The 27,347-nt window shown below is 41.6% G+C and overlaps 2 protein-coding genes across 2 annotated transcripts in view; both read right to left on the bottom strand.

Moving 5' to 3' along the window:
* Window positions 1-20,356, bottom strand: part of LOC129749468 (chitinase-like protein 3) — a 66,235-nt gene extending 45,879 nt beyond the window's left edge. The window contains exon 1 of the mRNA XM_055744446.1: window positions 19,329-20,356. Coding sequence (XP_055600421.1) covers window positions 19,329-19,423 — 95 coding nt within the window. The 5' untranslated portion in view covers window positions 19,424-20,356. The remainder of the gene's footprint in view (window positions 1-19,328) is intronic.
* Window positions 20,357-21,723: 1,367 nt separating this feature from the next.
* Window positions 21,724-22,339, bottom strand: LOC129749499 (protein FAM32A). Its single transcript, XM_055744473.1, has 2 exons — window positions 22,007-22,339; window positions 21,724-21,937 (listed from the first exon to the last, which is right to left on the bottom strand). The coding sequence occupies exons 1-2, from the start codon at window positions 22,253-22,255 to the stop codon at window positions 21,815-21,817; spliced, it is 372 nt and encodes a 123-aa protein (XP_055600448.1). The 5' UTR covers window positions 22,256-22,339; the 3' UTR covers window positions 21,724-21,814.
* Between the last annotated feature and the right edge of the window lie 5,008 nt (window positions 22,340-27,347).

The following is a 27,347-nucleotide window of genomic DNA, read 5'->3' on the forward strand; positions in this document are numbered from 1 at the left end:
TAATCCCGCAACTTGCCTGGCAATGCGCGCTCCCGACCACTGCGCCTCAACACCTGTGACTCGGGTGGATTTGAAGATGATTGTGGGGGGAGCGCCATAATTGTCACGTCACCAACTTCGTTTTCGGACACATCTGCTTCGCTAGTCTCAACCTGAGAATAGTAATTCGATGCGTCGGATTCGTCGGTTGACACCTCGGAAGATTCGTCTTCGGCTAACACGTTCGAAGGTTGCTGGAATTCGAGACGGACCGTCTCTTCGATCGGAACCTCGCCAAAATCGAGATCGAACAACCTGTACGCTTTGGTTGTTTCGTCGAAACCCAAAAGAATGGCTTCCTTCGATTTGGCATCCCACTTCTTCCGCTTCTGCTTGGGTATGTGTGCCATCGCCTTGACACCGAACACCCGCACATGGGAAAGATCCGGTTTGCGACCACTCCAGGCTTCCTCCGGAGTCATCGAATGCCCTTTGGTTGGAGACCGATTGACCAAGTATGTGGCGGTTGCCACTGCTTCGGCCCAAAAATTCTTCGGAAGACCCGCCTGGAACAGCAGACAACGTGCCCGCTCGACGATGGTGCGGTTCACCCGCTCGGCCAAACCATTTTGTTGTGGTGTATAATCGGTGGACGTCTGATGCACAATCCCTAGTGTACGCAAGAGATTCAGAAAAAAGTTATTTCGATACTCCTTACCATTATCCGTCCTCAGCGTCTTCAATTTGCGCCCCGTTTGCCTCTCAGCTTCAGCACGGAACTGATTGAAAGCCTTCGTCACCTTGGTTTCGGATTTTTGCTTTAGGAAATAGATGAAGATACGCCTCGTCTTGTCGTCGGTAAAGGACACATAATACCGATGACCTCCTATCGATGGCTGCTCCATTGGTCCGCAAATGTCGGAATGAACTAATTCCAACACCTCGGATGCTCGATGACCTTGCTTGGGGAACGGAAGTCGGGACTGCTTACCCATAGCACAGATCTGGCACTGCTCACCTTGCTGCTCGTTGAAATCGACACCGGATGCTATACCTTGTTTGAGCCGTTTTAAACTTTCAAAGTTTAAATGACCCATCCTGCGATGCCACGTGTCGATGTTTGCTTTTGCACACGTCAGCGCCGTTCGCTCCTTGGATTCTTCGAATCGGAAGAGACCTCTGGTTACATCGTGGCTGCCGGTCGCAATCACTTCACCAGACGGATCAATCACTTTCACACCTCTTTCCTGGAATCGGACTTCGTGACCACGCTGGACAATTTGGCTTACAGAGAGCAAATTGTTGGACATCTCCGGGATATACTTCACGTCGTTCACTTGAATTGAATCGCCTGGTTGACACGTGGGTTTCAATTCGACCGCTCCGCTTGCTACGATTTTCATTGCACCTTTATCGGCTGCTATGACGACACCGCTCGCTGTTTGGGGGTTACTTAGCAACCATTCGCTTTTCGTGTAGTGGTCCGATGCGCCCGAATCGAAAATCCAACCTTCGTCTTCTCCCTTGTGGCCAGTTGACAGAACCGAACAGAACGCCGATTGTCGGGCGGAACACTCCTTGGCTAGGTGCCCAAACTTGCTGCAACGTTTGCATTTCGGTCCCTTCGGTTTGTCTGATGGAACGTCGTTTTTCACTTGCCGCTGTCGGGGGGGAAACTTTTTTCGTCCGATGAATGCCGTTCGCTCGCTTGATTGATGCACCTCCTGAAGCAACTTCGTCTTGATGCTATCACCGGTAATGGCTGTCCCCGAATTTTCCAGAGCCATAATCATTGGTCGGTACTCTTCTGGGAGACCAGCCAACAGCAACGTGCCGATCCATTCTTCGGAAATTTCGAATCCCACGCCGCGGAGTTGGTGTGCGGTTGACACAATTTTGTTAACGTAGGTGTCAATCGAGTCGCACGTGGCCAGTGAAGTAGTGATCAGCTTCCGCAGGAGCGCAACTCGTCGGTTCAACCCGTTGTCTTCGAACGCTGCCTCCAACTTCGCCCACACTTCTCTCGCCGTCCTCGCGTCCTGCACGTGGACGTAGTTGATAGGATCCAACAGCAAAATTATTTTCGCTCGAGCCCTTCGATCCTTGCGCGGATCCGCATTCGGTATCGTCCCGTCTTCCAGCGGAATCGGCTTGACGACTTCCCAAAGCTCTTCTAGCTCGAGGAAAGTTTCCACAGCAAATTTCCACGTGGTCCAATTTTCACGCCCCGCTAGGCGCTCGATGGGTGGTAGACCAGCTGATGACTGGACCGGACCCGAAACTGCTTGAGGTTCGCCTTCATGGTTCTCTATCCTGCTCCTGGACATCTTCGCAAAAACTGACTTAAACTTTAACTTGCTAAAACTTGGGCCCAAAACCTATTGGATATTGGGAGCCGTAGAAAGAACACGTCTTGTCAGCTTGGAAGTAACAGTTAAAGAGAGAGATTTATTTCAAACTAATTATACAGATTGCTATGATCGCTTATAAGGTAATTCGCCTACTGCGTCTAACAGTTAGAAATCCTGCGGAAGTGGTTGCTGTGACGGGCGCGAGTTACTTTGAAAGCGTTACCTAACCGGCACACGTTTCGAGGTCCCCGGGATAGTGGATGCTGTGACGGGCGTGAGTTATTAGAGCAAACGCACCAATACGGGAGTATACGCGGCCCGATTTTGCTCATTTCAGCGGACCGATTTTGGTATACACACTCTTTCGCGCACCGGGTGGAAGCATATTATTTTTAAATTGTGCATTGCACTGAGAAAACTTTAACAGAAAATATTAAATTAAATTTACTGATCGAATAAATTTTCGGAGTCGATAGTTTTTTCGCTTCAATTTCGGTTATTATCATTTTTATTAATAATTAATTATTATTATGCATAGCGATTGTTGGAGGTTATTCGACGAGTTAACTGTTAACTATCCGTTATGTGACGCCAAAGTCGACATGCTGGTTGAAGATACCATACAGCAGCAACAGGGCCACGCAGTTTCGAGCGACCAGCAACCGGGTCAGGTTGTGGATGCAGCACGAACTTTTGTGCAGTTGCAGCCGGAATCATCCGAAATTCAGCGGAACTTGTGCGAAATATGCCAGCTGCTGTGGAGTTCCACTATCAAACAGGAGGTTTTTCGCCGCTGGTCCAAGACTTTGGCTTCAGTGAGTCGGAACCATTTTCCCTGGTGCAGCGCAGCGAGAAGGAGGATTGTATGCGTCATTGCCCCGGTTCAAACCTATCTGCTAAAGATACTGCTCATGGCCCCGGTCAGACGGTGAAGTTTTTTCTTCTATCTGCTGCGTACTTTCCCAAGCTGTACGGAGGGTAGAAAAAAATTAAAAACAAAAAAAAATCGCTAAATAAACAGTTTTTTCACTAACCTTTCGCTTACGTTGATGTTACTCGATGCTGGTCAATTGCAAGTTCTGCACTGTTCAAAGATATGCTAATTCCGACGACCACTCGGCTGCAAAGATCAAACTCTGGGCCACCGATTCCGAGGGCCTAAATTTTCACCTCTTTCGAGCCAGCACAGAATACTTCCAAAATGGCTCTATATAATCTTTGACACATTTCCGATCCCCCCGCGAACAAAATTCCGTCCGCACATTCGACCGAATCAAAAGAAGAGCCACAATTGCTTAATTAATTAACAAATTGTTTACCAAAATTACAAAATTTTAATAAACATCGTTTGTTGAACTTGCCTTAATTGGTAGATTTTTTTCAGTGCATGTTTGCTCTCGCCCCTTTCTAGTGAGCAAATTTGGTGATTTTGTCGGTCCCGACGGCAACGGCCCTATTTTGCTCACCCTCATACTAACCCCCGGTGCGGTATGAGAGTGATCAAACGCGTGAGCATTTTCACTATACTCGCGATTGCTGCGGATGCCCTTATGAAAGCGTTACCTAAACGGCACACGTTTCGGGGTCTTCCGTACCAGTCTGAAGTTGGCGAAAAAGGAGATGGAGGAAAAAGGAGAAAAAGGATAAAGCAGAACGATGATCAAGGAGAAATTGAGGAAAAATTGAGAAAGAGGAAAATGGTGAGATGTATAAGTGCATGAGCACAGCCTACCCCTTGATGTAGTATCATAGGGTGAAACCAAGGGGCACATCTGGCACACGAAGCCCAAGGTGGTTTTAGTGGGACGAACCCACTCACGGCAGCAAACACCCGGCTGTTATGGTTTGAAGTCAAATTTCCATCTTGTAAAAAAAATCCTCCGCCAGAGTTATGTCGATGGGAATTATGCCCGCGATGACAGAAGTTGCATCTGCTGATATGGTCCTGTATGCACAGGAAACTCGCATGGCTATCAGCCGATGTGTGCTGCGTAATTTGGATCTGTTGCGCTCTACTTCTATCGCGGAGCTCCAGGCCGCTCCACCGTATCGTAGTTTGGACAGTGCTACGCTCGCAAGGAGATGTCTCTTGCTACTCTTCGGACCATGGCAGTTCGGCATAATCCAGGCCAATGATTCGATGACTTTCGATACACTTTCACAACAGTATTTGACATGCGCACCAAAACTTAAGCGATTGTCGACCATTACTCCAAGGTATTTCAGCTGCTGTTTCGAAGATGTCGTGTGCCCTCCAACAATCATCTCCATGTGCGGTACAACTCTTTTGTTAGTCACGAGCAGAACTTCGGTTTTATGGTGAGCTATCTGAAGCTTAAATCCCTCCGTCCTCCATCCCTTTCTACGGACACCGTTGCAAGGTCTTCTACCTCCTCGATTGTTTCGCCGGTGATGATGAGCACGATATCGTCAGCAAATCCGACTATCTACATGCCTGCTGGTAGTTTCAGCGTTAACACCACATTCCAAAGCACAAATCCGAGTATGAAACCCTATGGAACACCCGCTGTTAGGGCAGTATATTGTAACCCAGTTTCGGTTTCGTACGTCAGGACTCGATTTTCTAAGAAGCTTCCTATTATCCTGCAGAGGCTGCGCTTTGGCAATCGCTTCTCAGCTGGCATTGTTGAAGGCATTCTTAACATCGATCGTCACAATGAAGCAGTTACGAACGGTCGGGATCGAAATTTTTTGTGCAAGCAACCCTCTGTGGCATGGTGTATGGTGCTGTTTGCACAAAATTCAGGCCATTTACTCAGTCCTGGCCGGGGTGGAAAGGGTTTTTGTAGTTGATTTTGCTGTTTTCGCCAACAATTGTTTGTGTTTGCGTGAAATATGTTTGTATCTTGTGTGGGCGAGCAAAGAATCAAATAACCGTTGTGGAATAATCGATTTTGCACAAGCCATTTGTGTAGTCTATGGCCCGCTAATCGGAGAAAAAAATTGCGGGACATATCAGCGATCATCAGTGTCGAAATTTTAAATTTTCGGCACTGAATTGCAGAAAATAATTTTTATTTCACAATAAAATATCATAAAATCAATTTACATCAGAAAAATCATTTCAATCGTAATTTAAAAAAAATGCACTAAGAGCAAACGCACCAATGAGTGAGTATACGCGGCCCGGTTTTGCTCATTTCAGCGGCCCGGTTTTAGGATACACACTCTTTCGCGCACCAGTTGGGTGAGCATCGCGGGCGAGTCTTAACTGTTACACTGAAAAAGGGAGTTAAAAAATCATTCATATTAATAAATTCAAAGCGGCAGTTATTTATTCATTCGAAAATAAATTATTTTTTCAATTGTATTCAAATATTGCACTGTGTTATGGTTAAAAAGATACATTTAATGCTATGCATTGAATTTGTCATAGTTTAAAAAAATTTTTAAACAGTTGCCTGATAAATTTTTAAATTAGATTCTTACGAACTCGTTCTGTTTATTTTTAAGAAATTGTACAATATCGTACGTGGAATAATCATGAAATTCAACCTTATATCGATACTCCCTTCGGGCCCTAGAAAAAACCACCCTATGTTTCAGTGAGAGATGATGACTTGGGCCCCATTTTCGAAATATACCTTTTCCTCTTCTAAAAAAATTAAGTGATGAATAAAGAAGTTCCAAAAAACCTTATATCGATATACGTTCACAAATGGTTATAGTATTTTATAAACTGTTTAGGAAATCTTAACTGTTCTAAACTGATCTAAGAGATCTTTAGAAAAATAATTCGCATATGGTGCCACCCAGACAGTCATTAAAAATCCCAAAGCACATTTCCAGTTAAGTTACCATGCGATCATTACTATTTTGTTATTTTAAATTGAATTTATCATGCATTTTATTCAACATTTTGTAAAATAAAGAATATCATCAATAAACATTTAGTAGTCTATAATTTTTCAGTGCATGTTTGCTCTCGCCCCTTTCTTGTGAGCAAATTTGGTGACTTTGTCGGTCCCGACGGCAACGGCCCTATTTTGCTCACCCATATACTAACCCCCGGTGCGGTATAAAAGTGATTAAACTCGTGAGCATTTTCACTTTGCTCGCGATTGCTGCGGATGCTCTAAGTTTAAAGTTTTAGTTTTATTGCAAATTTATACTGAAAGATGTAAAAAAATTTAAATGTGTAATTATCAAGAATTGAAATAAAAGTAAAACAAAATTCCAATAAAAAAAATTAAAATACCTATTTTCTTTAATATTTTAATAAGTATTAAAAAAAATTGATAAAAACAACTCAGAGAGTTCCAATAACCAGTGTTGATTGTTTGGATGCGATGGTCGGATACTGTTGACGAATTTTTTTTTTTTTTTTTTTTTTTTTTTTTCCGGGATTTTCATCCCTTAGGATGATTCATCCCTTTTCCTTCCGTGGCTTGTAATTGTATTTTTTTTTCTTTTGTTTTTGCATTTCTTTTTGTTTTTTTTTTTTTGTATATATTTTTTTGTATTTTTTGTATTTTTTTTTTTTGTATTTTTTTTTTTTTTTGGTTTTTTTTTGTATTTTTTTTTGGATTTTTTTTTTTTTTATTTTATTTTATTTTTTTTAATTTAGGAAAGGAGATTGATAAGAAATAGAGAGATAGGAAAGAGGATAGGACAGAATATAGATTTCAAATTTCAGCAAATAGGTTGCTCTTTCGGAGAAAACTTATGACTTTTTCCTCTTCGTCTGGGTCATTTGAAAGAATTTCGCGAAGGCTGTTGGAGAGATCACTGTCGGTTCGAGCTTGTTGGTAGATTTGGCACTGCACTAATATGTGCTTAACGGTTATCTGTACATTACAGGCATGACATACTGGAGGGTCCTCTTTCTCCATCAGGTGACCATGGGTCAACCTTGTATGCCCGATGCGCAACCGTGTCAGAGCACGCCGTTCGAGGAAAGACTTTCGATCGGTCCAAGTTGAGGTGCAGTTCTTTACCTCTCTCAACTTGTTATCTCGGCACCTGTTCCATTCATTGCTCCAGGTTACAGAAAGGAATTCTTTGAGCCAATGAGAGACATCTGCAGAAGGGATTGGTATGTTGGGTGGTTCTTGTTCACTACCTTCGCAAGCAAGACGGTCAGCGGCTTCGTTGCCCTGGATGCCGGCGTGGCCGGGTATCCAGCATAAAGTAATGTTTTTCTGGAGAGCCAGAGCGGATAGGTCGCTTATCCATGGGTGTTTTATATTTCCGGCCAGAACAGCCTTCAAAGCACTAGCCGAATCGGAAAAAATGACAGATCTTGAATGGGGGCAAAGGTCATGTGCAGCTCTCAAAATGGCAAAGGCCTCTGAGCTGAATACAGAGCACTTAGGTGGTAGGGCAAGAGTTACGCTAGCATTGTTACTGAAGACACCACAACCTACACGACCATCAGTGGTTTTTGAGCCGTCGGTGTAAAATTTAGGAAGATGTTTATATTTTCTCTCTACCAGATGATGGAAATATGACAGGGCGACTGCGGAGCTACCTCCTGCGCGTATTTTGGAAAGAAGGCTTAAGTCAACCTGTGGAATCGGGGAGTTAAACTTGCGGGATCTGGGTTCAGGGCGGGGTGCTATGTCAGGGAGAGATCCTTGGTATTTCTGTAAGAGGTTACTAGCTCGCCTGATCAGAGGGACATCAGGGTCCCGACCGTAGGACAACCAACGGATAGCTTTGGTAGTTAGGTTTTTGCAGAGGATATATTCGAAGGGAATCTGTCCACTTTCGGCCATGAGGGACAGAATAGGACTACTTTTGAAAGCACCACTTATAATACGGACGGCTTGGTTAAATACTGGTTCTAGACTTTCCTTAATATGATCACCTCCAACACTGAACATGCCGAAACCGTCATTCCATCCCAATTGCTCGTCAAGTGCGGATGTGTTTTTAATTCGCTACCGTGTCGGGTGTGTTTTTTCGTCACGCAATCGAAGTGCTGTTGCTGTCGTACAGTGCGGATTCCCCAAGGAGAAATCATCTGTCGATCCGGTCGTCAATTGCCGGTTCATCAGCATCGGAGGTGGCCAATCTGTGTTTGCTACCGATAACGCTGATTCCACACACCGAAACAGGAGCATCATTTTGTTTGGCAATCATCATCAGCATCGGGACCATCAGCAGAGGTGTGTAATTTACGCCCCCCCAATAATTCCAGGTTATATACTGTTTGGGTAATTATCCGAAGGATCCGGTTTTGACTTCCGTAAGCGGATAGCGGGTGTATTGCACAACTCGATATTGGATTGGTCGTTTTCATTGCATCCAGCCCACTAATCAACCGAAGACGAAGGGTTGCCGTTGTCATCGCCAAAGCCAGCTTCGATCAACGGAGTACCACGTGGTTTTGTGGTGTATACCAAAGAGAAAAAACACTGAAAACAATTAGTCATTAAGAAGTGCTTGAAAAACTGTAAGTTATTTTTCTCTATTTTAACTTTCTCTACTTTCTATCTTCTTTCCCTTTATATTTTGATCGTGTTGTGCTTCGCTCATATATTTAACACGGAAGGCATTCGTGTCTCCGTTTGAAAATATGAGCGAAGGCGGGGGGCTTCACCCGTTAACTGTGGATGACGAAAGTGTCACCTACGAGGATGAGGAGTATTTGGAGGATTCGGCGGTTGCTGGTCCATCAAATGCTTCCCATGCTCTGATGGAAGATAATCTTGTATCACCCACAGTTAATAGTAGACCAACCCGGCTCCGAACCTACACAGATGGTTCAACTTTCAATGGGCCTTGGGTGGTTTTCATCCGGCCCAAAACCGGTGGAAAACGACTCAATGTTATTCAGATAACTAAAGATCTGGCGAGGTGGACCTCCGTGACCAGCATAACTAAGGTGCGACCAGACAAGTTGCGCGTTGTTGTGGCTGACCGGAAAGCTGCCAATGAAATTGTTGTCAGCAATTTCTTTAAGCTTGAGTATCATGTTTTCATTCCGTCTCGAAACGTAGAGATCGAGGGTGTGATAACGGAAATGAGTCTGGAGGAAGAATACATTAAATCCAACGGCGTTGGTAAGTTTAAAGGCCTTGATTCGACTTCGGTCGAAATCTTGGATTGCCGTCAACTTAAAACTGCCAACGTCGTGAACGGAGTTAAAGGGTACTCGCCTTCAGCCTCATTTCGTGTTACCTTCGCAGGTACCGCCCTCCCTCACTACGTCTTGATTGGCGGAATGTTGAGGCTTCCTGTGCGACTCTTTGTGCCTCGCCCAATGAGTTGCAAAAAGTGCATCAAAATGGGACATACCGAGTCCCATTGTTGCAATAAAGCACGGTGCTCTCGTTGCGGAGAGAATCATGAGGAAGGAGCGTGCTCAGCAATAGAGCAGAAATGTATCTATTGCGGAGGCTCTCCTCATGATATCTCTGTGTGCGAGGCATTTAAGAGTCGCTGGGATAAGGAGAGGCGCTCTTTGAAAGAACGATCCAATCGTTCTTACGCCGCTATTTTAAAGAGCGCTTCTCCCCCGACTCAGCCTCAGATAAGTAACATTTTTTCAGTGCTGCCAGTTGAAAATGGAGATACTGACACGACTGATGAAGATCATCCTATTGTTTTTGTTGCGAACTCTCGAAAACGTTCTAAACCAGCTCCGAAAAAACCCAGAATTCCAAGGAAAATTCCAACATTTAGCTCTTCCATCGATGATGGACAAAAGCCATCTACTTCGGGAAAAGAAAAAGCCATTCCGCCTGGATTCCCCATGAATTTTGTACCCCTAAATAAACCAAAAGCAGCGGAGACTCCGAAACCCCCAAAATCTAACACTGTACCGGTTGAGCCAACAACTCAATCGGGTATTTTTAAGTTGAGCGACATCTTAAATGGACTATTATCGTTCTTCAACGTATCTGAATCGATAAGAGGCATCGTTTCTGCGTTGCTTCCTATAGTAAAGACATTTTTAAAGCAGTTGATGCAAACTTGGCCCCTTCTTTCAGTGTTTATCTCTCTCGAAGGCTAAGTTAAGCCGAGAGGTCGGAGATATCACTGTTCTACAGTGGAATTGTCGTAGTATAATCCCAAAACTGGATCCGTTCAAATTTCTTCTTTATGAAACTAGTTGCGATATTTTTGCCCTTTCCGAAACATGGCTTTCTTCTCAATCAAACATCTCATTCCACGATTTTAACATTATCCGTCTGGATCGCAACGATTCTTATGGAGGGGTGCTTTTGGGGATCAATAAGCGCCACTCCTTTTATAGAATCCACCTCCCTTTATCAGGAGGAATTGAAGCTGTTGCATGTCATACAACTATAAGAGGTAAGGACTTATGCGTTGTCAGTTTGTACTGGCCTCATAGAGTTGCAGTGGATCGAAGTCACCTAGAGGACCTGTGCTCAGTACTTCCTGAGCCAAGGTTGATCCTGGGTGACTTCAACTCACATGGAACTGTCTGGGGAGAACAAATTGACGATAGTCGTTCTACTCTTATTTATGACATTTGTGACAGTTTCAATTTAACAATTTTGAACACGGGTGAAAAAACACGGGTACCTAAACCTCCTGCAAGACCAAGTGCAATTGACCTCTCACTCTGCTCAAATTCACTATCATTGGATTGCCAGTGGAAGGTAATCCCCGATCCCAATGGTAGTGATCACTTGCCTATCAAAATTTCAATCACCAATGGGGTCAACACTTCAAACTCAACAAACATGGCATATGATCTCACAAGACACATCGACTGGAAAAAGTACTCGGACACAATTATTTCAACCATCAATTCTGTGGACGTATTACCTCCGTTGGAGGAATATACTTTTCTTGCTCGCTTGATTTATGAAAGTGCAGTTCAATCCCAAACGAAACCCATCCCAGATCCATCTGTTCGCCGAAGGCCTCCCAATCCATGGTGGGACAGTCAGTGTACTAAACTTTACGTGGACAAATCGAACGCTTTCAAAGTTTTTCGGAAACACGGAACCCTGGATAACTTCAACGCGTACTTTTCTCTTGAGCAGCAATTCAAAAACCTGATCAAGGGGAAAAAACGTGCGCATTGGCGAAATTTTGTTGAAGGTTTGTCGCGGGAAACATCCTTAGGCACTTTGTGGAATGTGGCACGGAGCATGCGTAATCGTTCTTCCACGAACGAAAGTGAAGAACAATCGCATAAATGGATTTTCAATTTTGCACGGAAAATCTGTCCAGATTCCACACCTGTGCAGAAAATCATCCGAAGTGTGCCCTCGGATAGATGCGATCTGGATTCAAACTTTTCGATGGTGGAATTCTCACTTGCTCTCCTCTCTTGTAACAATTCAGCTCCGGGAATTGATAAAATAAAATTCAACTTGTTGAAAAATCTTCCGGATGCCGCTAAATTTCGCTTGTTGAATTTATTTAATCAATTCTTGGAGCATAACATTGTTCCAGAAGATTGGAGACAAGTGAGAGTTATTGCTATCCAAAAGCCTGGGAAACCTGCTTCCGATTTTAATTCATACCGTCCAATAGCGATGCTGTCTTGCATCCGGAAATTGTTGGAGAAAATGATTTTATTCCGACTGGATAAATGGGTGGAAACAAATGATCTCCTTTCAGATACTCAATTTGGGTTTCGAAGGGGCAAAGGAACAAACGATTGTCTTGCTTTGCTGTCTTCAGAGATACAAATGGCGTACGCAAAACGTGAGCAAATGGCTTCAGTGTTCCTAGACATAAAGGGAGCTTTTGATGCAGTCTCAATAGAGGTGTTGTCAGACAAATTGCACTCCCGGGGTCTGCCTCCTCTTTTGAATAACATCTTATACAGCTTGCTTTGTGAGAAACATCTGAACTTTGCTCACGGAGATATTGCAGTTAGAAGAATCTCATACATGGGCCTTCCGCAGGGTTCATGTTTGAGTCCACTTCTGTACAACTTTTACGTGAGTGACATCGACAGTTGTCTCTCTGAAGGCTGCACTCTAAGACAACTTGCAGATGACGGCGTGGTATCTGTCACAGGATCTACTGAGTCTCATCTGCACAGACCTTTACAAGATACTTTAGACAAATTGTCTTCCTGGGCTTTGGGGCTTGGGATTGAGTTTTCCCCTCAGAAAACGGAGATGGTTGTTTTCTCTAAAAAACGTAGACCTGCTCAACCTAAGCTTCAACTCCTAGGCCGAACGATCACTCAATCGAGGTGTTTTAAGTATCTTGGGGTTTGGTTTGATTCCAAGTGTACCTGGAGGGCCCATATTGAGTATCTGAAAGGAAAATGCCAACAAAGAATCAATTTTCTCCGATCAATCACTGGCACCTGGTGGGGAGCCCATCCAGAAGATCTTTTAAAATTGTATCGAACAACAATTCTCTCAGTGATGGAATACGGTAGCTTCTGTTTCCAGTCAGCTGCTAAAACTCACCTTATCAAACTCGAGCGTATACAATACCGTTGTCTTCGCATCGCTTTGGGCTGTATGCCCTCAACGCATAACATGAGTCTCGAAGTTTTGGCAGGCATACTCCCACTAAAAGATCGATTCAATTTATTATCACTCCGGTTCCTCATCAGGTGTGAGGTCATGAACCCATTGGTGATCGCAAATTTTGAAAGGCTACTTGAGCAAAATCTTCAAATCAGATTTATGTCTATATACCATGTCTTCATGTCCATGCAGGTAAATCCTTCTTCGTACTCTCCAACTCGTGTTTTCATTCCAGACTACGACAACTCTTCTGTCCAGTTTGATTTGTCTATGCAGCAAGAAATTCGTGGAATCCCGGATTCGCATCGTCCACTTTTGATTCCAAGAATTTTCGATGCTAAATATAGACACGTCGACGCTGACAAAATGTACTTTACTGACGGGTCCCTTATCGAAGAATCAACGGGATTTGGAGTGTTCAACCAGATTACTAGTGCTTCGTACAGTCTTCAATCTCCATGCTCAGTATACATTGCGGAGTTAGCAGCAATTTATTGGGCCTTAGAAAATGTAGGCTCACGTCCCGTTGAACACTACTATATTGTAACGGACAGTCTCAGCTCTGTTGAAGCTATCCGTTCAATAAGACCAGGAAAGCACTCACCGTATTTCCTCGGGAAGATACGGGATATTCTGAGTGCTTTATCAAGTAGATGCTTTGTCGTCACCTTTGTTTGGGTCCCCTCACATTGTTCGATAGCGGGCAATGAGAGAGCAGACTCTCTGGCAAAGGTGGGGGCGATGGAAGGCGACACGCATCAGCGTGAAATCGTCTTCAACGAATTTTACTTTTTAGTTCGAAGAAACTCTCTTGTCAACTGGCAGCGCAAATGGGACGAGGATGAGTTGGGTCGGTGGCTTCACTCGATTATCCCAAAGGTTAGCCTCAAACCCTGGTTTAATAGGTTGGACCTGAGTCGGGATTTTATTCGTATATTTTCCCGTCTCATGTCCAATCATTATCCCTTAGACGCGGTACTCTTTCGTTTTGATATTGCTGGCAGCAATTTGTGCAGTTGCGGCCAAGGTTACCACGACATCGAGCATATTGTTTGGTCGTGTGAGGTCCATCTTGTCGCTAGAACGACTTTCATAGACTCCCTTCGGGCCCGAGGAAAACCACCCTATGTTCCAGTGAGAGACGTGCTAGCTGTGCTAGATTTGGACTACATGATCGAAATCTACATCTTTCTAAAAGCTATCGATCTCCGTCTATAACCCTATTTTATTTTCATATTTCCCTATCTGTCTTCTTTTTTCTTTTAACAAAAGTGCTAGACTAAGAAAATGATTGTAAAAAACAAAAAACGAGTGTGGCTCCTTAAAACTTAAACGTATGAGCCGTTTCAAATAAAGAATTATATATATGCCGAAACCGTGAAGCATTGTTGGCAAAAGCCATCCGTGGAGAAATCGAAACAGCGACGCGCGAGAACCAGCGCCACTGGCACTACACACCTTTCTGAGAATGTTAAGTTTGGGAAAGGAAGCTTGACGGACTCTGTTACAGTGACGTGCAAATCTAAGACGATCGTCCACCCAGACGCCCAAGATGCGGGCTCCGTGGACAAGGGGAATGGTTTTGCTGTCCATCACGAGGGGAGGGTGTCTGTTCAGTCTTCTCTTCTTGTGGCTAAAGTGCATTAGGTTAGACTTGTCGGGGGCAAAGTTAAAACCCATAGTAGGGGCCCAGTTAGCTATTTTATCAACAGCAGTTTGAAGACGTTTTCTTGTTAGCAGAGAAAAGGGAGAGATAGAAAAGAGGGTGATGTCGTCGGCATAAATAAGAATTTGGATGTTTTCTGGGACAATTTTAAACAGCGATTGCATTGCAATTAGGAACAGTGTTGGGGCAATGACTGACCCCTGTGGCACGCCGTTTTCGATGACTCTGGACGAGGATAGTTTGCCATCAATGAAGACTCTGGCTTTTCGTTCTGATAAGAAGCTTTGCATGAAGAGTCCCATTCTACCAAGGATTCCCCATTCTTTAATAGTAGATAGTATTTTGTGTCTATAGACCCTATCGAAGGCCTTGGAAATATCTAAGGATAGGCACTCAACGTGGTGGCGTCTTTCTCGGGCATCGTCAAGGGTTTTTTCAAACATAGTAAGGTGGTCATCAGTTGAGCATCCGGGACGAAAACCATATTGTCGGGTGTCCAGAAGGTTTCTAGATTCAATAACGGACACAAGACGTCGTTTTACCATTCGTTCGAGAATTTTCCCCGAACAGCTCAAAAGGGTTATGGGGCGGAAACTGTTAATAAGGTGTAGATCTTGCTGCGGCTTGGGGATGGGAATGATTAATCCTTCTTTCCATTGTACTGGAATTTCTCCGATATCCCAGATTTTGTTCAGTATTCGAAGAAGATATGCTTTACCAACGGGTGGAAGGTTTTTTAATAGGGGATACCCAATTTCGTCCTGTCCAGCCGATCGCCCCTTCACCTTTTGGAGGGCTATATCAAGTTCATGTGAGGTAAAATCGGAATTGTATTCAAGGATTAAGTCGGTTTTAAAATCAATGGGGGAGTTGCTGTTGTTGGAAGGGTCAGGAGATGAGATGGATGAGAAGTGTTGGCAAAAGGATTCGGCTAAAAGAGATGGATCGTTTGAGTACTGTTGGTTAATCAGAAGCTGGAAACGACTTGTGCGATTGGAGCCACTCAGGCGTTTAATCTTTTCCCACAATTTGGCAGAAGGTGTGTCAGGATTGATCCCCTCGACGAATTCTTTCCAACTGTTACTTTTAGCGGTTTTGATAGCTGCCCGGGCAGCTGAGCGTGCGGTCTTGTATTCATTAAGAGCTGTTTCTTTGTTGGGATGGTCAGCTGAGAGGCGTCTCAGCGCGCGGAGTTTTTTCCGGCGGAGTTTTATGGCGTCCCGGACTTCAGGGCCCCACCATGGGACAGATCGTTTGCCAGGTACGCCAGTAGTTCGTGGGATATGTAAAGCAGCAATATCAAAAAGAAGTTGGGAAAAAGATTCAGGGGTGTGATGGGGATCTGTGTCAAGGGCTCGTTCTATATCAATTTGATATCCGACCCAATCGGCGTCTTCATACTTCCAACGCGGTCTTGTGGCTACTTTTGGAGCAGAGTGTTCGAGGGAAATTATTATTGGATAGTGATCGCTCCCATGGGTGTCGTCCAGGACTCTCCAACTGAATTTTGAGGCGATGTGCCAGGATACTAGGCTCAGATCTAAGGAAGAGGTGTTTCCGGTGGAGGGGTCAACTCTAGTAGGCAGGAGGTTATTTAATAATGTGATGTTTTTGGAACAACAGAAATTTTCAGTAAAAGAACCCTTTCTGTCGGTTCTATGACAGCCCCAACTGGTGGAGTGTGCATTAAAGTCCCCTAAGATGAGCACTGGTTGAGGTAGCTGTTCTAATAGTTCTTCCAGTTCTTTGGAGTAGTCATTAAAGGATTTTTCGGGTGAGATGTAGATCGATAGCACTGTTATTTCGAAGGGGGATTTTAGACGGATGCAAACTGCATTTAAAGGGGAATCAATGGGAATATTGGAAAAGGGGTAGCCTGTTTTAACACCGATACCAGATCCTTGACCAGGGTTGGTAGTCAAATATAGTTTATATCCTTTGATGAAAGTTTCGGAGATCTGATTTGGATGAGCAAGGGTTTCTTGAAAGGCAAGGATAATAGGTGAAAATTCATTAATCAGTAATGGAATTTCAAGAGCTCGTGCTCTTAGACCTCGTAGGTTCCACTGTAGAGCGAAAGGGGTTTTACGTATTGGAGTGGGAGTTCTGGGGGAAGAGGAATCTGGGACATTGAGGGAGCTTGTTGTTTGGGAATTAAAGTTCAAAGATAGGGCTTCGTGAGAGGGAACGTTATTCTGGAGGGATGTATCTGGAGGATTGATATTTGATGTGTCAGCCATGGTGATAGAATAAGGGGTTTAAACTTACCAAATTTTAGAAGGAAGCCTAGGAGGGTTCTTTACCATGGGGTCGTTCAGTTATGTTAGACTTACTGGTTGGTAGAGCTCGTTTCTTCTTCGGTGTAATGGGTTTTTTCTGGGAATCATCAGATGATTTTTGGGAATCATCAGATGATTTTTGGGAGCCTCGGTTCCGTTTGGTTGTGGATCTGGTTGTAGATGAGGTGTTTTCGCTGGTTTCGGTCACCATGGTGGTGACAGAACTGTCAGAGGATTTGTTGTCGGTTTCGGAGTCAAAATCGGTCATAGGTTGGAGTTCGTTTAGGCGAGCAGTGAGAACGGCAATTTGTTGTTCCAACTGAAGAATGCGGGCATCCTTTTCATCTGCTGTGGCTTTTGGTTTGGTTATTACTAACCGCTGTTGGATTTTACTGGGGACTTTTTGGGCAGAGAGACATCGAGAACGGAATTCCTTAACCGCAGCTGCCTGAGAAATTCCCAGGTCAACCCGGATTCGGACAATTTCTTGCTCTTCTTGTTGTACAGGGCAAGAGCGATCTCTTACGGAATGCGAACCATCGCAATTAACACAGTGGGGAGATTTCGGACAGTCAGGATGAGAGGGAGAATCACCGCAAACAAGGCATATTTCAGGATGTTTGCAACGAAGTTTGGTGTGACCAAATTTGCCGCACTTGAGACACATAAGTGGTCGAGGGTAATATGCCCGAGTTGGAACCCTAACGTACCCAAAATAAACGTGTGTTGGAGGAATTGTTCCTCTAAATGTAAGAACCATAGAATTTGTTGGTTCCTCCTTGCCGTCAACTTTTTTCACAAAACGGTACACTTTTATTACATGTTGGTCAAGTAGATTATCGAGGATTTCCTTATCCGAGAGTCCAAAAACTTCCCGGCACGAAACTACGCGTTGGCAAGTGTTCAATGTAGGATGGGAGCTAACGGTGACGGGGGTTCCGTCAATAAGCTCCGTCATACGTTCCAATTTGCTGAACTGGTCTGGGCTACGCACTTTTAGTAGATAACAGTTACCACTATCGATAGGATTCGCACCTTCGATTTTACCCACCACACGATCGATAGATTTAGCAATTATAAATGGATTAGCTGGAAGCTTCACTTTATCGGCTGGTTTCATCAATAGAAATTGCAAATCTCCATGCATTCCATTTGGATCCATCCATGACGGGAGAGTTCTTCGAAAAGCTTGTCCGGCATCGGTTTGCCCACCCCAAGGTGGGTTTCGAGCCGCCATAACGGCGGGAAATTCAAAAAGAGTTCAATCAGAAGTCAATTTCACAATACACAATGTCACTGAAAAAATGCAGCAAAGTTCTGCGCGACGCGTGGAAAATTTTCAAGTGTTTGGAATGTCGGAAGGATGTCCGTGTTCTAGAAAGACTAGCTAACTATCGTACACCACTTCACGGAGCGAGGAAGAAAATCAACCGTTCGAGAGCGCGGTTTAAGCGAGACTGTGACTGAATGTGATGTGTTGACGAAATAATCAAGTCGAAAGAATAAATACAAAATTTAACAAATTTATCTTTTCTTCCAGCAATCTCTAAGGAAGTCAGCATTTATGTTGGACAGGGAGCACTTTCGGAGTGGAAAGGAGAGAACAAACTAACTGTTTGAAGGTTAAAACTGGAAGAGGGTCATCGTAGTCAAGGCGACGATTATGGGTCGGTGCAACGCAGAGGCATGAAAAGCGTGTGTTGAGGAGGAGTGTTGGCATTTGCCGATCAAAGCAACACACGCAGTGCAACGCTAAGAGTTTTTCGTGTTTATAAACAAGCGGGTTACGCAAAATAAAGTCATTCCAGTTTTAACCACAGAACGTGTTGGTTGTATTTTGTGTCTCTCCTTTCCACTCCGAAAGTGCTCCCTGTCTAACAGGTTATGGGCCCAGCACGCTTCCACTGCGAAAGTGCTCCCTGTCCAACAGGTTATGGGCCCAGCACTAGTGGAAAAGAAGAGTGGAATCAGTATCCAGCCAGGAGGAAGCCAATGGGAGGACGAGCCAGCGCCGAGAATCTAAAGGAACGTCGTCGAGCCAGAACCGTGTGAGGTTGTCGGACCAGGAGCCTGGTGGGTCGTCGGACCGGGAAGCCAGCTGGAGGTCTACAAGCCAAGAGACACGGGAGGGAGGTCGTCGGGTAGGACAGAGGTTGTCGTCGAGCGTGCCGGATGATGGTCGTCGAGCGAAACCGGAAGAGGGTCATCGTAGTCAAGGCGACGATTATGGGTCGGTGCAACGCAGAGGCATGAAAAGCGTGTGTTGAGGAGGAGTGTTGGCATTTGCCGATCAAAGCAACACACGCAGTGCAACGCTAAGAGTTTTTCGTGTTTATAAACAAGCGGGTTACGCAAAATAAAGTCATTCCAGTTTTAACCACAGAACGTGTTGGTTGTATTTTGTGTCTCTCCTTTCCACTCCGAAAGTGCTCCCTGTCTAACAATTTACAACTGTTTTCTCATAATTTTGCCACGGGGTACCTACCTCAATTAAAATAATTGTAGGTTTCTAAAATTCTTTTTGTGACAGCATTGAATGTTTTTAAACATCTATTAATATTTAGTGAGTAATCAAGCTTCAAATTCACTGCTAGATCAAACCATTGACGCTTACCTTAAACTAACGTCCTCCTTAAGCAACTCATATTTGCCCTGCTGTTTGGACATTTTCTGTCCGGGCCGTCTGCTTCCGGTGGCTGCAGCCTTCATGGTTCTGATGTCGTTTCCGTTGTCGCCGACCACCACGGAAGCATTATTTTGTCCCACCACCCCACCACCACCACAAACACTATATTGACACACAAGCCACTGACTGCTCTCCAAAGATATCTGGTAACCTCGAAATGGCCACTTCTATAGAGATGTAGGTATCCACACAATAAGGTGAAGGAATTCGGCCAACGAAAAATACCACCTACGCCACTTTTCGGCAACTAAAAAGTACGGTTTATCTTTCTCCTTGGCTTAGTGCCTGTCTGGCTGACTTTTGTTTCTTCTTCTGGAGCCCGGAGAAGGCTCCTTTAAAGCTCACCGTTGAATAAACTGACCAGCACTATTGGACTTTCGACCATTCAGGTGAATAAATTTACATTAAGTATTTGTTTCTCCCGTCCAGCTTCTACCATAGGGAGCTAATAGACTCGTGCCAATCCCTTTATACTTTATTCGGATCACAAGGCAGGCAATAACCGACGACGAGGTGGAATAGAGAGAGGCACACTCTGGCAAAAATCTATAAGACCATTTTCACGCGATTATTCCATCGACCGTAACGCGAGGATGATATCGAATTGAGGGCTGACCCGACCCGATCACTTAGCTGTCCGTAGTCCGTAGCACTTTCGATTTTCTACGCACTGTTCTGGTTCCCCTCTTCCGGGATCCACAAATCCAATACCTAATTTATTGTTTCCTCCCCTAGGTGCTGCAAATTCCGTCGCTAAAACCCTTCATCGGAAGCGATTTTCTCAAGCATGCAAAACTGATAAACACCGCCCTGGGGCCTATCAGATGTGCATCAGCGTTCGTAAATGTTTTTTCGCGATTACGATAACAGGAAATTCACTTGTAACTAAATTCAAAGTAATCATCTTCCCCGATAATTAAGCTTTGCCTGCATGCAAATGTAGGTTGTTATTGTTGAAAAGTTGAAAACAGACTGATCGACGATGAGGGTGGCGTTCATTATGGGATATTTTGACGGATGAACCTTCTTTGTTTCTTTTACGCGCTGCATGACTTTTCTTCTTTCCGTTCATTTTGTCGTTATTAGCTTCGTTCAATCGTTGGTAAAAATGGTAAAAATTGGTTTCAACTGGTTTCTGTCAACTGGAAGATGTTCAAGGGGTTTGAATTGATTTTTGTTTATTAATCATTTAGGTAGATAATGCTATAATAAAGCTTTTCAAGTGAAAATCTTAGTTTTTCAAATTTTCTTTCATTCGACGTAATGAAAGCTCACCTGACATATATACATGGATAAATCAAATAACCACGAATCTGGTTGTTTTACTAACTTTTGTAATTTAGCAATTACTTTTAAAAAAACTGCTCTATTTCTTCATCCTTGATTTTAAATTGAACAAACTTATTGCCACAGTTGATTTGATGACTTCTGGATGGTTCATTTCGAGAGTTGCCAACTTTTCGGCAAAACCCGACCAAACGTGTTGCAAAGTTTTCCATTTATGAAATCCTTATCCCGAAGGATTTGTAATTTGTAATTTATTAACTTTAACGCAGCCTGTCGGTTACAATTAACTATTAGTTCCGGTTAAGGAAATCGATCAAGGAAAGGAACACGAAAAGGAAATATTAAATTTTCTGGCAGAAACTACGGACCACGAACAATCAATCGACTTCGGTCTGTACTCATAGCTGACAAGGTTGCAAATACATGTTCGTCAATCAGTCAAATTGGGGGAAATCTGTATTGAATTTTTACTTATTTCCCCAACGAACATTTCTTAACTCTTATCTGATAAACATTCAGACCTTTTTTCAAATATACATTCCCTAAGAATAAACGCCTGAAAGTATAATAACGGCGCGTTCGTAAATTGATTTTTTTGGGTGATGCATCAGTCGATTGATTTGTTTGGTAGATGTCAAATCACTTTCCATATGCTTTTGCATACGTTTGTTTGGAATTTACGAACGCCAGCATCGATAAAAAAAATCACTTCGATAGAAAAAATCAATTTACGAACACGCCGTAAGTTTTTCAAATTGAATTTGAGATTATGTTATTCATTCCGTTGTTCAGCCAATCTGATAGTGCTCAAAACTGTTTTTTGAAATGTTTAAAGCGATTAAAAGGCTTGATGATATAAGCATGTGGAGAACGAATAAAGTTGAATGTCTGTATGCTATTTTTAAATGCTTAACATTAAATTTTGTAATTTATTGCTTATTAACTAAATTACATTACGGATATTTTGTTTCAATTATGACTACATATAATTTATTTACTGGACTGTCGGAAGAAAAAAAAAGTTGAGAGAAAGATTTTTTTTGCCGAAGTTCGATTGTTTTTCAGTAAATTTTGTTTAACTTATTATAAACGTAAAAAACAGAGATTGAATCCAAATCGAAATCGATTTACTTCGTCCAGGAAACTTTCGGAATGTCGAAATGCTCTGTCAAACTGTCCAGGTGTTGGTTGAATTTTTCCACTCGCTGTTTGTGGGTCATTGAAGCCTTTTCCATTATTCGCTTTTTTTGCTGTGAGAAAAACAAAATATAATTGACATAAAAAGGTATTGAATTCAATTGTGTAATCATTTCACCTACCATTTTTTCTTGCATTTGTTTGAAGGACTGTTCAGCTTTTGTAAGCACCCGACCCTGAGGACGACTCTGGTTATTGCTGCTGCTGGCCGTGGATGATGAGCCTCCGCTCTGTTCCAGAGTTTTTTCAACCTTTTCGCGAAGTTTTTCCTTGTCCTTGCTTTTGCTCTTCTTCTTTTTCTTCTTCTTCGAATCCGAATCACATTTGAGCTTCAACTTCCCTTTACTTACATGCTCGTATTCGTCAGCCATTATTTTAATTTGAAGTTTTATTTTTCGGAAATTTAAAATTCTTTCCCAACAAACTTGTTTTTTTTTCTCAAAAAAATCACAATCAAAACATCAACCCTTGCAGCAATTTTTATAATTATGCACACATAAGTAAAGTTACTTAAAATTTGTGTTTGAATCATTTGAATGCGTACTCAGCCGCAGGGATGCCAGGTGTCAAAATTGGTTTGTAATTTCGCTTTCAGTTATTTCAGGCTAGGAAATGAAAATTTCTCGCGTGTCGCATAGAACAAATTTAAAAAACTGAGGTTTTCACTTAAAATGCTGACTTAAAGGAAAAAAGTATTCATTATTTCTCATAAAAGAAGTAGACCAGCACAAAGCGGGAAGGTAAATTGGTTTTTTTTCAGTTGATTTTCTTTTCAAAAACAATATAAGATATATTAGTCGTGTGAGGTCCCAAGGAAAACCACCTAACGTTCCAGTGAGAGACGTGCTAGCTGTGCTGGACTTGGACTACATATTCAAATTTACCTTTTTCTAAAAGCTATATCGATCTCCGTCTATAATTCTTTTTATTTTCATATTTCCTTTTCTATCTTATTTTCATCTATAATAAAAAGAGCTAGACTTAAGTTAAAGCTTGAACGTATGAGCCGTTTCAAATAAACAACACGCAGCGAAAAGATTTTTTATTTCAAAGGAAAGTGCCGCAAAAACAAAGGATTTTTTCCTTTGATTTTGGGATAAATAAAAATTTCTTTGATTCAAAGGCAATTTCCTTTGTTTCAAAGAATTTTTCTTTTGAAAAATCTTTGAATCAAAATATTAGTGCTTTGAAACAAAAAACAGTTTCATTTGATGCAAAGTTGTTCTCGTTTGCTACAATGTAACTTAGATTTAGATTTAAAAGAATTGGTTCATTGAACCATTTTCCTTTTATTCCAATTGGAAGAAATATTTTCTGTTGTCCCGAAGTTCCTATTAGGAATTTTGAATAATAAAAAGAAAGAATTTGCATTTAAAATTCTTTTTTATTCACAAAATTAACACTAACTCTGGTTCACTATAATTTTGATCCTAATTTTAGCCTGAGGGCATACTTCTTGGGCCGCTCAATAGACTTCCGGAAGCAGCTCCGGTTGCTAGCTTTAGTGGTCATCCAACTGGTGATTACCGCTGAAGATCGGGCCGAAGATAATCAGACCGCTGGATGTAGGGCGGAATCTGCCGTGGTCCTGTAATGCAAGAGTTTATATAAAATCTTAAACATCCACTTTTTGATTAATGGATTAACACACACTTACCATCTCTGATTCACTAGTTTTGATTTTCAACACAACCGGACAAACTTTATTCGAAATTCGGTTCTTGCTCAATCCAAAATATCTTTTAAGTTTAAAATTTTAATTTAAAGAAATTATTCCTTTCTTTTGAAAACAATTTTCTTTGGTTGAAAGAAAATTTACTTTGTTTTTAACGAAATGTGCAATTGAACAATTTTTTTTTGAATCAAAGAATTTGTTTAAAATCAAAGTCCAAAATTATTCAGTTCAAAAAATTAATTCTTTCTTTCAAAAATTATTCATTTGAATCAGAACGATAATTCATTGATGCAAAGAAAACAGGAGTTTGATTCAAAAAACTGAAAGTTTTGAATCAAAGTCAGTTTTGTTTTGTATCAAAATCCAAGTTTTCTCTGCGTGAAGTTATATAAACAAATAATAAAATATTAGATAAATGTTTTCAGATACATAGAGACGTACTTTGACCCCCGAGGACCAATATGGAAGGTGGAATAAAAACCCAACGATAGACAAGATCATATAACGTAAGTTATTATCTCTTTAATTGAAAATTGGATTTAGTGCAATGTTTTGCAGTCGCAGTTATCTGTACAAAGGCTGACTGAAAAGAGGTTTGCGTGTAGAACTCCGACAGATTTTACACTGATTTGACCGATTTGACAGGTCGCTTGAATGTACAAGTTCGCACAAATGTCGCAGTCATGAGTGCGCAGTCCAATTTAGTGCGCTGCGATTAATACATAAGAGCAAACGCACCAATAAGTGAGTATACGCGGCCCGGTTTTGCTCATTTCAGCGGACCGGTTTTTGGATACACACTCTTTCGTGCACCGGGCGGTAGCATAATTATTTTTAAATTTAGCATTGCACTGAGAAAACTTTTGAAGAAAATCTAAATCTTAAATTAATACGTACCGAGTAAATTTTCGGAGTCGTCAGTTTTTTGCTGAAATTTCGATGAATGTTGGTCTTAAAAGGGCCTGGGGGTGTTGGCAGTTATTTGACGGGATAGCTGCTATCCGTATCGTGACGTCAAAGTCTACATCCTGGTTGAACATGCCGTACAGCAGCAGCAAGGCCAAGCAGCTTCGAACACCAGCAATCGGGTCCGATGACGGATGCAGCAAGAACTTCCGAACAGGATGTTTGCTTCGCTTGGCCTCGTCATCATATCTAGGACACCACTTTCAACCGTTTGCTGGATTGTGATTAAAAACTTATTGAATTGTAGGACGACTTGATTGAATAAAATAAGTTCAGATAAGAATATATTTTCGAATTAAGCTCGATTTTGCTTTCAAAACGCTGGGCACTTATATTTCCTAACACATGGACCCGAAAAACAAAATTCAACAAACCAAACAATTCAACTAAAATTCAACTTTATTTGTTTATAATATTTATATTAAAATCATACTTTTCTAAAAATCTTCAACTTCTTTTTCTATCCAACGTGCTGATTGAAATAGTTGCTGCTCCGAAAAACTGGGTCCCATTAGTTGCAAACTTATTGAGAGACCTCGTTTCGAAAGCCGAATCGGTAGGGACAGTACTGGAATGCCACCCATATTGACCGGTTGGATACAAAAATCCTGCACAGCGCACTGGTCTCGATTATTATTACTCCGAGAAACTCCGAGTGACCATTTTTGGTCACAAATTACGATGCTTCAAGTTTGTTTATCTGAAATTGAGTGAGAAAGGAAAAAATGTTATCAAAAATCATAGGTAGAAAAAAGTCCAAAACAGTATAAAATACAAAATAAATAACTCACCATCAGAACCAGCATTTACACTTTCTCGTTCAATTCCTGCACTGCAAAAAATATACACTTAACCCTCCAAAGCTGTTCGCAAAATTTCCGTACAAATCTATTTTAGATAAATTTGACCTGTAGTTTACGTAAGTTCTCCTGGCCGTAATATTGACCGATTTCAATGAATTTTAATTCATTGTTTAGATAATTTATTCTAGTTTCTCAATATCGAAAAAAAAATTCAAAATATTTTACAAGATCACCAGTAGCTGATTCCGAATGAAAAAAGTCCCGAAAAAGAGCTCTTTTTAGAATGCTTATAACTTGTGACAGGTTTCAAATATTGCGCTGGTTTTATAACATTTGGAATTGTCAAGAATAAATCTATCCAAGGATGTATAATTTTCTGGTGGTCCAAAGGAAGTTTTGGTCGCTATCCCGGAACTTCCGGTAGAAAAAAATTTCACTCCAAAAAAGTCAGCCAATTTTGGCTTTGCATTGCTGTATCTCGCTTACCAATGAACCGATTCTCTAAATTCAAATTTTAGTTTTTTTTCGTTAACTTTATTATTATTTTCGTAGAACATAGTTGGTTCCTCAAAAATCACAGTTGTTCAGTATATTGTAATGAAACTCACATCTTTTTTGTCATTTTTCAAACTCCCCCTCGTGTCGGTGGGTTTACGGGATTTTGATAGCGTGATTTCTCTAAAATTTGAACTCAAATAGGTCACTTTTTATATACCTAGAGATTCATTAGAATCTCCTCTTTCGATTGACATACTTTTTGTGTGATGTTTTGAAAATTTGTAGCAAAGTTTTTCGAATTTACTAAATGCTGCCAGATTTCAGCCAGTTTGGCCCACGTTTTCAGCAGGTTGGTGTACAAATCTCGCACCCCTCACGTAGCCGCGGGAGAAACAAATCCTTTAGCTCTCTTTTTGTCGCTCACCAAATCTACCACCCAACCCAGAAGCAGGAGGAACTGCCGTCTCGCCGCGTGGTTTGTTGATTGATTGTGCGGATGCTGATAACAAAATGAATGTTTTATTGTTGAAGGTATTGCTTGAATCTTTTTTGATATTTTATATTATAAATATTTTAATGAATGGGTAACATTTCTAAAGTTCATGATTCCAGATTCCGATTGCAGATTCAGATTTCATATTCAAATTTCATATTCAGATTTCATATTCAGATTTCAGATTTAGATTTCAGATTCAGATTTCAGATTCAGATTTCAGATTCAGATTTCAGATTCAGATTTCAGATTCAGATTTCAGATTCAGATTTCAGATTCAGATTTCAGATTCAGATTTCAGATTCAGATTTCAGATTCAGATTTCAGATTCAGATTTCAGATTCAGATTTCAGATTCAGATTTCAGATTCAGATTTCAGATTTCAGATTCTGGTTTTAGATTTTGGAATCAGATTTCAGATTCAGATTTCAGATTCAGATTTTAGATTCAGATTTCAGATTCAGATTTCAGATTCAGATTTCAGATTCAGATTTCAGATTCAGATTTCAGATACAGATTCAGATTTCAGATTTCAGATTCAGATTTCAGATTCAGATTTCAGATTCAGATTTCAGGTTCTGGTTTTAGATTTCAGATTCAGATTTTATAATCAGATTTCAGATTCAGATTTTAGAATCAGATTTGAGATTCAGATTTTCGATTCAGATTTCAGATTCAGATTTCAGATTCAGATTTCAGATTCAGATTTCAGATTCAGATTTCAGATTCAGATTTCAGATTCAGATTTCAGATTCAGATTTCAGATTCAGATTTCAGATTCAGATTTCAGATTCAGATTTCAGATTCAAATTTCAGATTCAGATTTCAGATTCAGATTTCAGATTCAGATTTCAGATTCAGATTTCAGATTCAGATTTCAGATTCAGATTTAAGATTCAGATTTCAGATTCAGATTTCAGATTCAGATTTCAGATTCAGATTTCAGATTCAGATTTCAGATTCAGATTTCAGATTCAGATTTCAGATTCAGATTTCAGATTCAGATTTCAGATTCAGATTTCAGATTT

Source organism: Uranotaenia lowii, chromosome 1 (assembly GCF_029784155.1).
Source record: "Uranotaenia lowii strain MFRU-FL chromosome 1, ASM2978415v1, whole genome shotgun sequence".
Lineage (NCBI taxonomy): Eukaryota > Metazoa > Arthropoda > Insecta > Diptera > Culicidae > Uranotaenia > Uranotaenia lowii.